General features: G+C 34.8%; 1 protein-coding gene across 1 annotated transcript in view; it reads left to right on the plus strand.

Moving 5' to 3' along the window:
* Positions 1–18,461, plus strand: part of LOC109067311 (dihydropyrimidine dehydrogenase [NADP(+)]-like) — a 49,262-nt gene that overhangs the window by 12,233 nt on the left and 18,568 nt on the right. The window contains exon 5 of the mRNA XM_042714914.1: positions 12,939–13,081. Coding sequence (XP_042570848.1) covers positions 12,939–13,081 — 143 coding nt within the window. The remainder of the gene's footprint in view (positions 1–12,938; positions 13,082–18,461) is intronic.

Consider the following 18,461-nt stretch of genomic DNA (forward strand, 5'->3'; position numbering starts at 1 on the left):
TGATTACCTGCATCTGATTCAGCATTAATTCTTCAGCTCAATCTCATCTTCACAATAAAACTTTAGTTTGAATGTCCGCTGAGGAAAGCGATATCTTTGTTGGACTGTCCTTTCATCTGTTAAGGGTGATTCTGATTTATTAAAATTATAGTGGACTTGGGTATCCGTCATGACACTCGCTGTGAGAAATACCACAAGCCCAGTGCAAACACTGAAACGGTTGGGGTTCCTACAGTATATCACTTAAAAATTGCACTCCTCTCAGCCAATCAGTTTCGAGGACCAGAAAGTTGTGTATTTATACAGTGGTGTGAAAAAGTGTTGGCCCTCTTCCTGATTTGTCACACTTTAATGTTTCAGATCATCAAACAAATTTAAATATTAGTAATATATATATATACATACAATAACAATACAATAAATATAAGTAAATACAATTTCTACATTTAATATATATATATATATATATATATATATATATATATATATATATATATATATATATATATATATATAATGTTCAACTTTGTTATATATAAAATAAAATATAAATGAAATGTATTTTAAAATTGTATTATATAACAATTGATCAGTTATGAATGTTTAATATATTTTTATAATGTAAATATCAAAAATATTTTAAATATATAATAGTTAAATTGTTTTAAATCCCAGATTGGAATCTATGACTTTTAGACCTTACTGTATGAAGGTTCTTATCTCCAGCAAAGTATGTAGTTTTTTAGTGGATACTATTTGAAATGGGTTGCAACTGCTGAACTAGCTGCTGGTATTATCTGGTAGATGAGTCTGCACATCTAGTTTATAATGTATTGTAGTTCTTCAGGATGCTCCCAAATAACCTCTCCATCATCTTAAGAATTACGGTGTTAATATTTTGTTTTATGAGTGTGTGGCAAGAGCTTTCAGGAGAGCATTTTTATCCTTGGTGTTGAGCGTCAACAGAGAGCTTTGAAAAGCGGTCCTCTGGTTGCCATGGCATATTGACGTTCTCTGCCACAGTATGGCTCTCTATGAAGACATTAAACAGATGTGTCTTCAAAAGAATAATGTTTTTCTTTGCCACACTACAGGGACCACGCTGATGGATTTCACACTGATATCTGTCCACTGACATCTGAAGGATTCTGACTGTGGCGCTTTCTTTAGAACATTTTTATTCCATTTATTAGTGGTACTTGGTAAGCTAAGATTCACTTAGTGTTGCTCATGACCTGAAGTCACGCTGGTGGAGAGGAGATGCTATAAATTTTGAGCCAATTTTCACATGGTGAACAATAAAAAACAATGTAATGTGAGTGACAGTATCAAACTTACAGTAAACAGAGAAATGTGTACTTAATACAACCAAAAAGCAGAATACACCAAATTTTATAAAGCTGACTAAAACTCTAAAACTCTTTTATTAATAACAAATAACGCTCTATGAATTGTTTTTATTAATCTGTTCAAATGATCCGACCCTGATCAAACCTTCCAACGTAACATATGAAGTGTTCACATTAACAGTGATTTGCACCAACAAAACAAACAGACATTGATGTTTAGCATGAGATGTTTGCCTACTCATGCAGCAGAGACCACAGAGCTGCGATAAGATTAACTTTACACAAATGAGTTGCGTAGTAAATGCATAGCAATGTGAGCACTCAGAATACCTTAGCAACCTCATAGCAACACCTTGGCAACAACCTAATTCACTAATGTTGATTTTTCATGATAACTCTCATCAAGTATCAAGTGTTGTGAATTCAGTGTTTATTATTATTATTATTATTCTCTCAACAAGTAATTGGCTGTTTAATTAGCATATCATGCATCGGCATCATCATTTATTCAATCAACAATTTTAAATAGAAAGTCTGTTTGAAAGCCCTAACAGTATTGTATCATATTGCATCGTTTCGTATTTTCTGAAGAAAAATCTAGTTTATTCATTGTTGTTATTTATTTATTGTTTGTTTATCTTTTATTTCATGAAAACATTATCACTTTTATTTTATTTAAATTTTTAAATTTAAAGTCCCTAAAAGTATCATGTATCATGTATTAGTATCATGTCGTATCTTATCATATTTTCTGAAGAAAATTTACAAATCTAATTTATTCATTATTGTTATTTATTTATTGTTTGTTTATCTTTTATGTCATGGAAACATGCTGATAGCAGTGTGATTAAGTATAAAGTGTTGTGTGTGATGTTTTGTGCCTTAACAAGGCTTATGTTCTCTCTCTCTCTCTCTCTCTCACACACACACACACACACACACACACACACACACACACACATATCCTGCTCTTCAGGGATATATTCTCAGACCAGCGGTGTGTTCATTCCCTTTCTCAATAATTAATGTGAATGCAGTTGTTCTGTGTACTGTATCACTGTGCTGTTGCATAGTTAATGCCATTTATGAGGCCTTCTTTCATTATGTGTGTGTGTGTGTGTGTGTGTGTGTGTGTGTGTGTGTGTGTGTGTGTGTGCGTGTGCGTGTGCGTGTGCGTGTGCGTGTGTGTGTGTGCATGTGCGTGTGTGTGTGCGTGTGTGTGTGTGTGTGTGTGTGTGTGCATGTGCGTGTGTGCGTGCATGTGCGTGTGTGCATGCGTGTTTGTTTGGACAGATTGACAAGGGCCAGAGTCTTTCTTATCTGCTGGCCTTCTCTATCCACACCTCTCTGTCTACTTCTTTTCATACAATCCTGAAAGCCTGAACTGAAAACCAGGAAAAAGGTGCATTGGTTTGGAGACAGGAACAGGGTTGCTGAGGAGCAACATTAAAAATTAATCATGAAACTATTGCAGCAGTATTTTATGTAAGCAGAACTACTCAATGTCATCTTTTCCCCATTTAAGCTTTGGCAGTTTGGAGCTCGGTGACATCCCTCAGGAGCGGAGCCGGCCCCGGCCTGCAAGGGTCTCCCCGGCTCCACCCACCAAACATCCATCACCCTCTGCTCTGCCCGCAGGCCTGCGAGCTGCCATCAGCCTTGAAACAAATATATACCTGTGATGTACTGTTATTCACCAGGGCTTTAGCCGCAGTGCTTGATTTTAAAGGGGACGTGTCATGGAACAGCTAATTTGCTGTTGTAGAAACAGTTTGAGGTTCTATACAGACAAAATCTGTCAGCTCAAAACTGTGTATGCACAACCAGAAGCTCGTTAATGTACACTCTCAGAAAAAAAAAGGTATAAAAGCTGTTACATCTTTGTACCCTATTTACCAGTAAAGGGTGCATATAAGTGCCTTAGAGGTATATATTAGTACCTAAATGGGGCATATTTGTACCTTCTCAAAAGGTACTGGCAGCTTTTGTACTTTTTTGTGTATGAGTGTATGACCACCAATTCAAGATGTAGATGAGATTTGGAGAAATGTGCAATACATCTCTTGCTCACCAATGGATCCTCTGCAGTGAATGGGTGCCGTCAGAATGATAGTTAACTAAGAGCTAATTGTCTTTTCACAACTGTTGTCCTCTCACATCGAAATCCACCAACATGTTTGTTTAGAACTTTTTTTTGGACTGTTTTGGCTTGTAAATGGTGCTTCATCTGTGCATATTTCTCTCCTGATTCAGACGAGACAACTTTGTCACTGGAGAAAGCAGTATTATGGATAGAGGACTATGCATGTGGCCGTGGATGTGTTTTAGCCAAAAGCAATGATTTGAAGTTAAAAAAGTATAAATGATGAATTCATTACAAACACCCAGCTTTTCACTTTACACAATGTTATTTGATGGTCTGGAGTGGTGTGGATTACTTGTGAAGTTTTTATCAGCTGTTTGGACTCTCATTCTGATGGCACCCATTCACTGCAGAGGATCCAGTGGTGTGCAAGCAATTATAGCATGATATATAGCATTAAAAGTAAAAGTGGAAACATAAAAGCCCTAAGTATTATGAAGCAGTCAGCTTGGTATCATCAGGAAAGATGGTGTGTGTCTCTGGGAGAGCTGTATTGTTGATCTAAGCGAGTAAGTTAGCTCAAAGTTTTATGTGTAGTTGTTTTGTTCTTACCTGCAGTGAAGACCTCAAAGTATAAGATCAGATTTAAGCTTCAGGATGAAGAGCTACGGTTCGCATGCTGTTTCTGAGCTGAATAACCACCTCTTATCTGTAGTGATTGTAGTTATTTAACCCATTTGTGTAAACACACATTGTCCTCACATGAAGAGACACACACTTCATACACAGAGTATCAGTCTCTCAGTGTGTGTGTGTGTGTGTGTGTGTTCACAGCTGATGGTGATCATATACCTGTGAGATCACAGGCTCTGACTTTTATTTCACAGACATCTCGCCACACTTCTCAAGCACAACACACATTCTCACATTTACATTTAGTGGTCCTCTGACCGAACACACTGCTTTTTTTGATTGAAGTTCTATATAAATAGACATGGAAAACTAATCTACTTCAAGAAAGCACGTTTCATTTTTTTGTCCCACTGAATGGATGACAAAGACAAATGATGCGTTAGAAAAACAAACACTGTACTGAAAACCACCCAAACTTAGAGAAAGCCAGCATGAAATATTCATCCACAATTCTGTTTCTCTACTTCTCAGACAAAACATAGGCCTTGTCAGTGTAGTATTGTACAGTACAGTGGGGTGTATTACAGTACAGTGCTAGCATACAACAGGAATATTTGTGTTTGCATTTGTATTACTAGTGTGTTGGTACTTGGATTCATTATGGTATAGGGTTAGTTATAGTTCAGTATAGTACTAGATTAGGTTTATTATTTGTGTTCACACAATCAGTATATTTTATTTTAAATTATTAATGGACTGAATGACATATAATGCAGTATTTATCAGTTTTATTTTATTTAATTTTAGAACCGTGTGTGTTTTAAAGAAAAAAGCTTGCTTTTGTTTTGTTTTAGAAACATGAGTGTTTGCTTTTATTTTATCAATTTGATTTGTTTTGTTTTTAGCTTGCTTTTATTTGTTTTGTTTTAGAAATGTGAGAGTGTTTGATTTTTTTTTATTCTTTAGTTTGCTTTTATTTTATCTTAATTGTTTTTATATATTTTATTATTGTGTTTATTGTTTTATGTGTTTATTTATTACTGTAGCTCGCTTGTATATTTTTCTTAAATAATTGGAATAATCAGCATATCGTGTGTTGACATCATACTTTATTCAATCAACATTTTTAATTGGAAAATCTATTTGAAAGCTCTAAGAGTATAGTATAGTATAGTATAGTATAGTATTTTTTTATTCCAACACTACCAAAAAATAAAGAAATTGAAGGCCTCATCCTTTGGTCCTTTTGACCTAACAAAGTAAAGTTATAAAAATAACCTCACTTTTTGCAACTCAAATTTTCCATTTAATGGATTTTAGATTCACTCCAGCGTGTCTGTATGTGGCTTGTACCGACTGACAATTAAAAGTGCTCTGGGAGGTTCCTTTCAATAGCTGATCGGAGCGCTGAGACGTGTGTGTGTTTGTGTGAGTATTGACCTTCCTGAGAGTGCATTAGCACAGTGTCATGGAGTGGGTGGAATCAGGGCCCCTTTGAGAGCTGTAGGATGTGGCCGTGGATGTGTTTGCCTGTCTGCCTGACATTTTCAGAGAGAGAGAGAGAGAACGTAGCTCTCTGTTGTTCCCATGAGAGACCCTCACTGTATCAGTTATGCCCATCTGCTTCTTTTCCTCTTCTTTAAGGGGAAAGTTCACCCAAAAATGAGTACTCTGTCATTGTTTACTCACCCATGTTGTTGTAAACCTGTATGACTTTTTCCTCTGTGGAAATCAAGATTATCTTTTTTTTTCTTAGTGGCAACTTTTTTTACTATAATGAACGAATAAGTGAAGTATGACTGAGACTGTCAAGCTTTAAAATGATAAAATGTTATGTTATTCACTGAAGAGCTGAGATTATGAGAAAAGTAGCAATGTCCAATTTGTGGTTCACCAGTTCAACTCAACAACAGTTTACTTGAGATAAACATTATCAGCGAATATGACTTTAATTTTAGCATGTATGTAATACAAAATGAATATGACTTAAGAAGACTAATCACATACATCATATAGACTATTTTAATTAAACTTTTTTGTTGTTGTTGTTTGTCACTTAAAGCCTTCATTCACATTTTATGAAAGATTTTTTACCCCATGGAATGAATATATATATATATATATATATATATATATATATATATATATATATATATATATATATATATGTACATATATAAAGGCAGATTTTTATTTTGATTTATTTATTTATGTTTTTGCATTTCTGAGAAAAAGGTCAATTGCAAAATGTTGACTTGTGAGAAAAAAATCTGAATTGAACTCAGAGACTATTATTTTTACTTTTTAATTTATTTTTTATTCTTCACATACTATTATTTTTTCAGGTTTGTTGTGATGTTTCAAGGCCTCCAGCTCCCACTTCACGTATTTTTATTTAAAAAAAAAAAAAGAAAAAAAAAAAGATTTTTAGAAAAGGTGCAGTTACCTTCTTTTTTTTTCTACCTTTTTTCCATGGCTGGAAACCACAAAGCTGAATTGTCAGATCTGAACAGTGAGAATTTTGAGGGGGGGAAAAAAAATCAAAATTGTAAAATAGAAATGTGCAATTGTGAGAAAAAATATCAAGATAAAAAGTTATAATTTCTAAAAAAAAAAAAAAAATAATTCATTCCATGGAGAAAACAAGCTTACATACTTTTACTAACTTAGAGTAGTTTCTTCAAAAAATGTTTATGCTCCACAGGAGAAAGAAAATCATATGGATTTGAAGGGTGAGTAAATGAATGACAGATTTATGTATGAACTATTTCTTTAACATTTCATCACTAAGATTTTATCCCTTCATCCCTCGAAGAAACACAGCTGTGCAGCGGTTTATAACCCCTGGAGCTGCAATCTCACCTCATCCTTTCCCAACATACCCATAATGCCTCATTCTATGTGCTTGTTGTGGTGATCTTTTGAAGCGTGATCTTTTGGTAATGACAGTGAGAGAACGCCGGCACGTTTGAGCGCCACGGCCACCCGCAGTACGTTCAGCCACATTACCGTCAAATGCAAAAGCTCACACTCTTGAGTACATACAGTTTTCGTTTACTACTTTAACAATCCTCTGAGAGTTTCGGCACAGATCCGGCGTCGCATAAAAAAGAAAAACAGTCCCAGTTCTGAATCTGTGGTTCACGCTCAGGTCAGAAATGCATCGTCTGTGTGAGGGGCTCTTGGGAAATATGCTGAGTTTGTTTGCTTGAGTTTTCCTTTTTGCTTTTTTCATATTTGCATCTAGCCAGATCATTGCATTACCTTCTGTTCGGTAAATACGGAGCGGAGCTGATACGGTAAGGATGCAGGGAGCTCTCAGCTGTTTAATTTGCTGCCTGCCGTGTTGGACAGAGCACGGTACAGTAGGTCTGATTAATTAAATTTGCCTCGCTCAGGACAGATTTCTCACCGCTGTCAAGATTTCAATTTTATGTTAAATATTCTCTAAAGGGCAGGCCCTTAAATCTTATGGGTGGAGAACAGCAGTGGGCTGTGAACATAACCATAGGCTAACTGCTAATGATAAGAACACGCGGCAGAAGAGGCATCTATAATGCACTCACTGAATTAGATTGTCAGTCACTCCTGTGTCCATCGACCCAGTAAAGAGAGCAGAGAGAAATGTTGAAACATGAGCTCGAGACTTTGACATCAGTGTGTCAGTATTCAGTGCATGAATAGATGTCTGTCTTCATCTAATAATTAATGTATAAGGTTAAATCAGGTAAGGGCTATAAAGTGAAGCTAAGGTGAATATATTAAACATAATAACTAATGATCCACTACTATTCAAAAGTTTGGAGTTGGTAAGATTTTTTAATGTTTTGAAAGAAGTCTTTTCTGCTCAACGAGGCTTCATTTATATTTTTTTTAATTATTATTATTATATTATATTTTAAAAAGTGTTATTTTGATGTATTATTACAATTTTAAATAACTTTTTTTTTTTGAATATATTTAAAAATGTAATTCATTCCTGTGATTCAGCAAAGCTGAATTTTCAGCATCATTACTTCAGTCTTCAGTGTCACATGATCCTTCAGAAATCATTCTAATATGCTGATTTGCTGCTCAAGAAACATTTCTTTTTATTATCAGTGTTTTCAGGATTTTGTCATAAATTGAATGTTTACGAGAATGAATTTGAAATAGAAATTGTTTTAACATTATAAACATCTTTACTGTCATTTTTCATCAATTTAATGCACACTTGCTGAATAAAAATAATTCATTAATTTAAAAAAAAGTTTAAACAGTAGTGTATATTAAATATAATCTTTTTTTTAGAGTTTTTTTATCAGTAATCTATAAATATATCTTCATGAGTGTTGATTTATGCTGTGGTGCGAGTGATTTCAGTGCATGCTTTGTCCTCATTTGCATGATAATTGGATTAGTATTAAATAAGAAATTTAGAACAGGTTACAGTCCATGGCTCTGCACATCTACAAGTAATAATGAGTAGTTTAAGTCTTAATTATGGCACATCATCCACCCCCGTACCTTAATTTGTGGGCTGGTTTTTATAATTAAAAATACCTGCTTTTGATTAGAGGTAACTGTATTATCTGGTACTTTAACTTTTCAGATTTCTGCAACATGATGTTGCTAATATTCAGCTTAATAGAAAGGGTTGTGTTCTTATTTTAAGCAATTTCTACAGTGTTTGTTAATTCAGTCATTCAGTCCATAAATGAATATCTGTTAAAGGAATTGTTCAACCAAAAATTACTAACCCTCAGGTCATCTGAGATGTTGATGAGTTTGTTTGTTCACCAGAAGAGATTTGGAGAAATTCAGTGGATCCTCTGCAGTGAATGGGTGCCGTCAGAATGAGAGTCCAAACAGCTGATAAAAACATCACAATAATCCACAAGTAATCCACATCACTCCAGTCCATCAGTTAACATCATCTTGTGAAGCAAAAGTCCGGGTGTTTGTAAGAAACAAAACTAAAATACATGTTTTGTCTTTTCTGAAACCAGAGAGAAATATGCACAGATCAAGCACTGCTTACAAGTGAAAACAGTCCAAAGAGTTTTAAACAATTTCAATTTGTTTATATGTGAGAGGACAACAGAGGATGGAGTTTTTCCACTGGATTGTGGACTTATTTTGATAAGAAGTGATGATTTATGTTAAAATGCCTTGATGCATTTGATTATTACAAACGTTTTCAGCTTTTCACAAGACATTAATTGATGGACTGGAGTCATGTGATTGTGATGTTTTTGTCAGTTGTTTGGAATATCATTCGGCACCCATTCGCTCCAGAGGATCCATTGGTGAACAAATGATGTAATGCTAAATTTCTCCAAAGCTTTGAAATACCTCAGTCATTATATAGAAGAGCTAGTGTACTAACAAGCAAAGGTATACTTGAATTTTGTACTTGCAGAGTAGAGTATACCAGTTTTTTTTTTTTTTTTTTTTTTGTCGTTTCTTCATTTATTAATCATTATTTGAGAGAGTTTCTCAGCTGTAAGAGGCGCTGTGCTTTGTCAGTGGTGTCATGAAAGGACATTTCTGCTGAGGTCGTCACACATTTCACAACATGCAGTGGCCTCAACTGACCACAGACGCCCAGCATGCTGACCAGATCTCTGAATTATGCAACAATCTCTGACCACTACATAGAAAGCAGTGATACCAGAAAGAGTTTCCACAGTCCCCATACAAAAAGCCATGTGTAATGCTTTGTTAAGGAGGTGCTCAGCCTTTGAGTTTTTTTTTTTTTTTTTTTGTATATATATATATATCCATGTGACCTGCATTGAGGTCAATTCCTGATGTGTCTTGCTTTGGGATATTTTGCAGTTTAGTGTCAGTTTTTGGGGTGTCAGCGGATGTTTTTGAGGCGGTGACAGTTTTGTGGCCCCTGCTTTTTTCAGCAGATTCTGGCACGTTACTTTGTTTAATCGGATAATTGTGTAAATGTAATGCCATCATTTCATCAAAGAGAAAAGGTGAACTGATGACATTTTCCCAAATGTCAGAGTTATCTTAAGTATTTTATTACATCACATTTAAACAAGGACAAGCATTCACCGTCTTCTGAAGATATTATTGCAACATGAAATCAGGTATTCATAGAAATTGCTTATTATAATAATGTGACTGCCAGGAAAGACAGCGGATGGTACGTCAGGGTGATCAGGTGTGGGCTTTGTGTGGGTATACTTATAAACAAACCAGAATAATCATTTTGAATTAGATTATATATCTTATGAAGAATATGTAGTGCTTGTCAAAATATTTATTAATCGTTATTCAAATTATGTGTGAAGCATATTTTTTTGACCAAAAATATGCTTAAAACAAATTATTGGGCAATTAATTATCTAAAAGAAATTGTAATAGCTTATACAGTTTTGCTTCTCAAGTAAATATAATTTTAGGGTTACTTGTAATTAACAAATTATAATTTTGCTTCTTAAGTAAATTGAACCATATTTGAAATTTTAGGCTTTTTATTTAGATTTGTTTTTTTTAACCAGAAAATGAACACAAAAAAAATCCTGTTCAAGATTGTAAAAGTATGAGCAAAATAATAGTAAATTCCATTAATTATGGAAAATGGAATATATACAGTAGATATGGAAGAGGAATATTTACAGCAAACCCAATGAAGCTCGGCCGTTCTCTCTGGTGTTCTGTTTGAGCATTACCCATTAGTCATTAACACAGTATGCTAATGATGGGTGTGTGTGTTTGACGCCCTTAAGCTCCTGCTTTTCATCTACATTTTTGTCTCTTTCTCCATGACTTCTAATTCCTCTCACATCTAATTCCACATTTCAGTTTCGTCCGTGAAATACAGATCGGTGAAACCTTCTGCAACTCTTCTGCATCAATAACTTACCATATGTTCTTCTGATACAAACGAACAGCTCTTGTGTATTTCCTCAGCTTCAATTACCATTCCCAGCATTCTCCGTCTCTGCATGTGTGTGTGTGTGTGTGTGTGTACGCTTGAGGGAGTTCGACATGGATGTTCATTATCATACCATAGGTCAGGTCTGTGTGTATTTCCCTAATTGCCTCTCCTTGTACGTGATTTTTTTTTCTCCTATTGCCTTTCTTCTTCTTCTTGTTTGATGATGCCAAATTCCAGGCCTGAGTGTCTTGTCTGATTTCTCTGTACATCCGTCTGTGCTTGGAATTATTCATCGGAATAGTAGGTGTGACGTGCAGCGTTTTAGTAAGTGCCTCGGACCGACCAAAGATGAGAAGCTTTCTCCTTTCCACCTCCATCCCGCAAACACAGACCCTCCAGTGACCTGACAACGGTTCCTGCAAGACATCACACCACATCATACAGAAACAATGAGGCTTGCTGTTTCCCAATAAGAAAACGAGGGTGGTGAAGGAGTTTGACGCCATTGTCAATCTTTCTCCGACTGCCTGCGCCCTCCCCTTCTCCTTTTTCATTTCTTTTTTCCATCGGAGTCTCATAAAAGCAAATTATTTTTCACTGTGTTTGTAAACAGCGCCGGGGTGACAGGGTTCTACCTGTGGAGAGGCTGCAGTCATTGAGAGTAGCTCATCCATTTCTAACGCAATTAAAGGTGTCAGTATCTTCTTCCTGCATGGCCACTGAATATGGTTCCTCCTTCCGTTTAAATCCCCTGGATTAGATTTGAGTGTCAGCTGGCAGACCTGCTAAGTGTCCCCTGACTAAGTAGACTGGAATGTGTGTCAGTATATTACATGGCGTTTCAAATGTTTTTTATTGGCTTGTGCACAGAATGCTGTTGCAGGAGATAGACTGACTGTGTGAACATACTTCAATTCATTTTAGAGGAGTTTTTTTATTGTGTTTCTAGGTTGTTCTGGGTGGTTGCTAGGTGGTTAATTTTTAATAATTAAAGTTAGGTGTTTGTTCAAATCCTTAACCCTTACTAGGAGCAATATCAATAGATATCTCAAAGAATTTGATCATAAATATTTGAGATCATATTTAAAATCGCTTGAATTTTGATTGCAAATTTTGGTATCTTAGCCAATCTGACATCAGTTTGAGACATTGTTGAGATTTTGTAGAAGATCTAGAGGAGATATATATATGAGATTACTTAGTTCTTTTACTCGAGATAAAAATCGCAGAATCAAGAGATATTAGCAAAAGTCATATGCTTTCTGTTTAGTATCATTGCTGTCTAGAAGAAACAGTTAAGATGTTAAAAAGATCCCATTTGTGGAATTTTAATTTTTTTTTTTTTTTGGAAACCAACCATACTAACATAGATAATATCCCTTATGTTATATAAGATGAATGTGCATCTAATGTCTTTTATACATTTGCTGCTGTTTCACATGTTCTGTAATATACATTAAAAAAAAAGCCATTAACTTTACATGCTTCTTCAGAGAAGATCGACTGAGCCGGTGTTCCTCTGTATCATTAATAAGGGTCATTTAGTGTGTGGGAGAGAGCGCTGGCCCGCGCTCTTTGTCTTTAGTGACACCAGCCCCAAATGAGGAGAGACAATGTCTCCCACTGATCAATGAGGGGAAAAAAAAGGCTGCCAGTGAAATGAAGTTAAATCTAATGTGATAAACGGCCCCGTCTGTCAGCGGGATCAGATCAGAGGTTTTAATTTTATTCAAGACATTGCGGCTCAGGTAAATAAATAAAGGGTGTAATGTAAGGAGGCACAGCGCTCCCTAGAGAATCTCAGTCTGAAATTTTAGAAAGTGAGACGCCATTTAACGAAGAAAATTTATGTCTGCTGTAGACCATCCACCCAAGATCTGAGATCTTCGCATTGAACTTTTATTTTATGTTTTATTTTTATAAAGTTCAAAAATGGTTGCAGTGGATAACAATAAACTTATATGATTGTTTTTATTTGCTTGCATCTGTGCAGGAAATGCCATCCGGCCAATCGCATTGCGAGCAGTGTCCGCCATAGCGAAAGCTCTTCCCGGTTTTCCCATTCTGGCCACCGGAGGCATCGACTCTGCAGAATCCGGATTGCAGTTCCTTCATGCAGGAGCCACAGTGTTACAGGTAAGTGCTGGAGTCTCAGTCCCAGTCCAAGACAGTGTGCATTATCAGGTCGGGATATTTTATATTAGCACTTCATTCAAATTGAGCTGAAAATGAACAAATATGCTGAAAGTCAAATATAATCTAATAAGACTATATATTAATAAGACCACCACAGAAGGCTGTTTGTGAAAGGATATACGAATAAAATAATAAATTGCAGTACGTAATGTAATAATGTACAGTAATAAGTAGTTTCAACAACGTTAATTAAGTTTGATCAAATATTCAAAAAATACATTAAAGCAGAAGTGTCTGATGTTTATTTTGAATTGTTTACTTTTATACGCAAGATTTTCGCTTTAAGAGTGTTTTGCTTTAATACTTAAAAAAAATAAAAATTAATTAGAAGCTCATTAGAACTACAGCGCTGCTTAAACTTATCAACAGAACCTGGATTTGTTGTGTTTTGAACCTGCTTGTTGTGTGACGTCACCATAATTAATAATCAGCACAACTCAAGTCAAAGTATGTTTGTAGTTTATGACACAATTTGTCATGGTGTGCATTGTGTTTGTGCATTAACACGCAATTACTTTTAATTGGTATTGTCGGCCCTGCATTTGTCTCAGCTGTATACAAAGTTTTAATTAGAAAACTTTGTCCTAAATGAGATACAGTATAGTTAAGCATAATATTTAGATTGCAGATTCAAAAATGTTTCTAAACTCTCCACATCATGGCTTGCTTGTGTCTAGAGAGTAATCAAATAGAGAATCTGTATGCAAATTGATTCTCTATCTTTGAATAAATGCATTTACTATTTTTAAAGGTTGATTTAATGTTTCGGTAATGTCTTTCCCTCTCCTACCTGTTCGCTGGGAACACTTGGGATCTGAAGAGCTTTTTTGCATTCAGACATTTGTCCTTTGAATTAATATGAAAATTTAATTACAGAATAACTTGGGCTCTTGATAGAATCATAATGCTTTCGAGTACAGATCCGCCGCTTTTAAAAAGCCATCATTTGTATTTAATCTTACACAATATAATCACTATTTCTGATGCTTTTCTTGCTTTAGAGATGTTCCTGCGAGCGATGAAAGGAAATGTGTTTTTGTGTTAATATTTTGGGTTTAGTGGAGGATTAGTGCTGTGAATCGTGGGGTTTGGATCTGGAAGATGAGTTTGTGGTGAACACACGCTGTGGCACACATCCTTTCAAACACATCGAAGGGTCGGACTGTTGAGAGACCGCATGCAACACGCGTCCATGTGCTTCATCAGCACCGATCTGATTGCTGCTTCCTTTCAGATCCTTTACCATGTTTTATCCTCCAGGATAAAACCTGCTCAACCGGGCCTGGCTTGGTTTCGTTCTTCAGGAATTCAGGTCAGGTCCAGGTCAATGGAGAACGAAGCACCTTTTGGGTGAAAGAATTGAAAGAATGCGCTGTAATTCGAACTGTTGCAATCAGCGAGACTTGTAGTCAGAGATGTAGGGACATGGACGAACTGAATGGGAGAATCAGGCTCTTCAAAAGACACAAAGCATCTCGGTGTAAACACAAACGCTGTAGGCACTCGCGCTATTGTTTCCAAGCAGACACATCGATTCGGCGCGGCATCAAAAGTATTCTCGCAAGAACAGATAATATAATGAAGTCTATTCATATCCTGTATTGATTTCTCCGGATCGAATAGTGTTGAACCTGTGGAGTTTTGACTTTTCTTGGTTATTGAAGACAGGTACCAGATCCTGATTTAAGAGAATTGCAAAACCGTAAAGATAATTGTGTAGTGCTTCGGTGATACCTGCAGTCTTTCGGCTTTAAATTTCTCTAAAAGTCAAGCAAATGTGTGCAAAAAAGACAAATCATTCCATTCAAGTGATGCACGGTATCCTGGAGAACAGTAGATTCTTTATTAAAATCATAACTCAGTTCATCGCTGTGGTTCTTTCACATTCTACACGGGTCGTGGATGTCGCAGTAATGTCAGATACACCGGCAGTGTCTGCGGCTCGGATTCACATTGAGAAAATTGAGATTAGCATTCGGAGATTTAGATATTTATTTTAGCAATCAGTTCATCAGGAAGGTTCATTCTTAAAAGTACTTATTTAATCAACCTTGTTTTATACTTGAGTGATTTACAAATGTTTCATCATTTAAGAGAATTGCTTTAAATGAGTGATTAATTTGCAAATTGTACATCACTAAGATTTAAGACATATTTGGACTGTAACAGGGTTATAATAGTAACTAAAACTGAAACTAAATTAAAACCATTAGAAAAATGTTACTTGAATTAAAATGAAGGCTAACTAAAATAAATATTTTAAAAAACATATTTGTTACTTATTTTATTTCCATTGTCAAGGCAATATTTCTCATTTTAGTTTAACTTGATGTACTAAAATAAACTAAAACAAAAATAAAAATGAATAAAAGCCATATAGACATATAAAAGAATACTAAAATTGGAAATGAAACATTATGAAATTACTAAAACTTTAACAAACATTAAAATGAAGACAGAAAATGTAAAAATAAAAACTGATTTGAAATATTAACAAAAACTACTGAATGGTAGTATCTCAGTGATAAAAAATAGCACTGATCTGTACCAAACTTCATGTAGATCATTTTAGTTGCAAATATGTCTTATTTTTAACCAACCAAATAAAATGTTTTAGAAATGTTGCCTACCATGTTGGTTTTTGAGTATCCTCAAAAAAAAAAAAAAAAAAAAAAAAAAAAAAAAAAAATGTACATTTTGGAAGGTTTCATTTAGTTTTAAAATAACATTTAAATAAAATATTTAAAAGTTTTTGTTTATGGAAAGTATGTTTATATTTAGTGATATTGGTCTTAAAATTTTAAAAAATTAATTTGTAATTTACCCAGTCTTATTTCATTCCAAACCTTTATAACGTTTTTTTTTTTTTTTTTTTTTTTTTTTGCAAAACAAAAAATAAGATATGTGACCCTGGACCACAAAAGCAGTCTTAAGTCGCTGGGGTATAGCCAAAAATACATTGTATGGGTCAAAATGATTGATTTTTCTTTTATGCATATGTTAATTTGGATATTAAGTAAAGTTTTTGTTAGATTGTGGTATTTTGTAAATTTCCTACCGTAAATATATGAAAACTTAATTTTTGATTGGTAATATGCATTGCTATGGACTTCATTTGAATAATTTTAAAGGTGATTTTCTCAATATTTAGATTTTTTTTTTGCACCCTCAGATTCCAGATTTTCAAATAGTTGTATCTCGACCAAATATTGCCAAATATATCCTAACAAACCATACATCAATTGAAAGCTTATTTATTCAGCTTTCAAATTATGTATTAATCTCAATTTTGGAAAATTGACACTTAAGACTGGTTTTGAGGTCCATGGTCACATATTTTATTTTCAAGAACGGTAAGGTCTAAGTACAACTGAAGCCAAAAACCAATGAGATATTTAAAAAAAATAATAATAATAATTGTGCATGTTCAACAGAAGAATGTCATATCTTTTGGAACAACATGAGGGTAAGTAAATGATGACAGAATTTTCCTTTTTGGATGAACTGTCTCTTTAAAAACAAGCTTTCTTCTGTCTTAATTCACATTACATAGCATCATTTGACAAATCAGGAGAGCTGATAACCAACATTGCTGAAACGTTACCGGGTTTCCACGAGCCCATGTACTTTATTCTACCGCAGCTAATATGATCTGCTTGTCGATCGATACTCTTTAGTTGATTCATTACCGAATACATTGCTTTGCAATCCCCCTGTAAGTGATCCGGGGCTCCTCATGGCGCCGTATTGACTTTCATGTGTGTTAGTGGAAAAGTAACCCACCTGTGTTTAGCGCCTGTTATTCCAAAATAAAAACAAACAAAGATCTTGGAATGCTGCTAGATTAAGAAAAAACGTAACACAGTCAAATGACTTTTAGTTGCTGAAGCAATGATGTCAAACACTCACACTCACGGTGTTGTTGTAAAGTATAATGTCTGCTGTTTTAATAAGATTGGGCTGTTATGATAGATTTTTGCCTGTCATAATGAGATGGTAAAATAGCTGCATTTAGTGGCAGCTGTAGAAGATCAGGACAGAGTTTTCATAGGGAGGTCTTCGGGGGCAATGGAGCAATATTTCACTAATGGCAGAGCTGGTTCAATCTTAATGATCCACACTGTAATTTTGGTCCTTCCCGGTGCATGTAAACAGTTGCGAGCTGCAATAAAGAGACCGTCATCAAGTAGTAAAAATGACTTGTGGCCCAGAAAGCATCAAGATTTTGTAATTTCATTTCAAACTGCTAAATGTTTCCGTAGAGAGGGGTGAAAAACAAAAGAATTGTCGACAACAAAGCAAGCATTTAACAAGCAGATGGTTAGAATCCGCCCTGGGAAAGCACACGTTTATTACACTGTTGCTTTTGGATGCAGTTAGGTTACGTTACAGTAACATTCTAGATCTAGGTTTTTATTTATTTATTTATTTATTTATTATTGTAACCAGAGCATGATGTGCAGTTAACATATTTTGATTATTATAGGTCAACTTTGAGATCTTTAGTTCTAAATATGTCTCAATTTAAAAAAAATTTTTTTTTAAAGGGACACTTTTCACGTTTTTAGCTTTTTTTGCATTTAGTTAGGTTTCTGGCATGTCAGCCAGCTCAGAAAAGCTGAAAAGAAAACACACAGCCAGTTAGGGGCTGTCTGAATCTGAAACTGTGTATTCATTTGACAGGCTGGTTTTTGCTGTATGTTTATATGTGAAGATGTATGTTTTTTTATCTTTTTTAGCTTTTTTTTGTATTTGGTTTGGTAGGCAGAAATTCACGCCTCTTGTGTCAACAAGCTAAAAAGGGTGTTGTTTTACATGACCATTCAGGAATTTGAAACAAAGTATGTTACAGACATTTCATGAAGACCCTAAAGAATCATACCAACTTGTGGCAAATTTGGTAGTAAATTAAACATTTAAATCAAACATTTAACATTTAGTTTCCACTAATGTCTGTGTTTATGTGGACCAGAAGGCATCAGGATTTTGTCATTTTGTTTTCGAACTGCTAAATGCATCCATAGAGGGGTGATTTTTTATTTATTTTTTTCAAATTTTTCATCAACACAAAGTTCACTTTTAACAAGCAGCACTTTTAATAACTCGGCCTCATAAAGCACCCAACATTTTTACAGTGTTGCTTTTTGGTTGCAGTCAGGTTATGTTACAGTACAGTGCTCTCATTAAAAAAAAATAAAAAATGTACATATTTTAACCTGACCATGACGTGCAGTATAAGTATTAAGATCATTTTAGGTACATTTTTAGGTCATTTTAATTGCAAACATGTCATATTTTTATACAACCAAAATATAATGTT

Source organism: Cyprinus carpio, chromosome A24 (genome assembly GCF_018340385.1).
Source record: "Cyprinus carpio isolate SPL01 chromosome A24, ASM1834038v1, whole genome shotgun sequence".
In the NCBI taxonomy this organism is placed as follows: domain Eukaryota; kingdom Metazoa; phylum Chordata; class Actinopteri; order Cypriniformes; family Cyprinidae; genus Cyprinus; species Cyprinus carpio.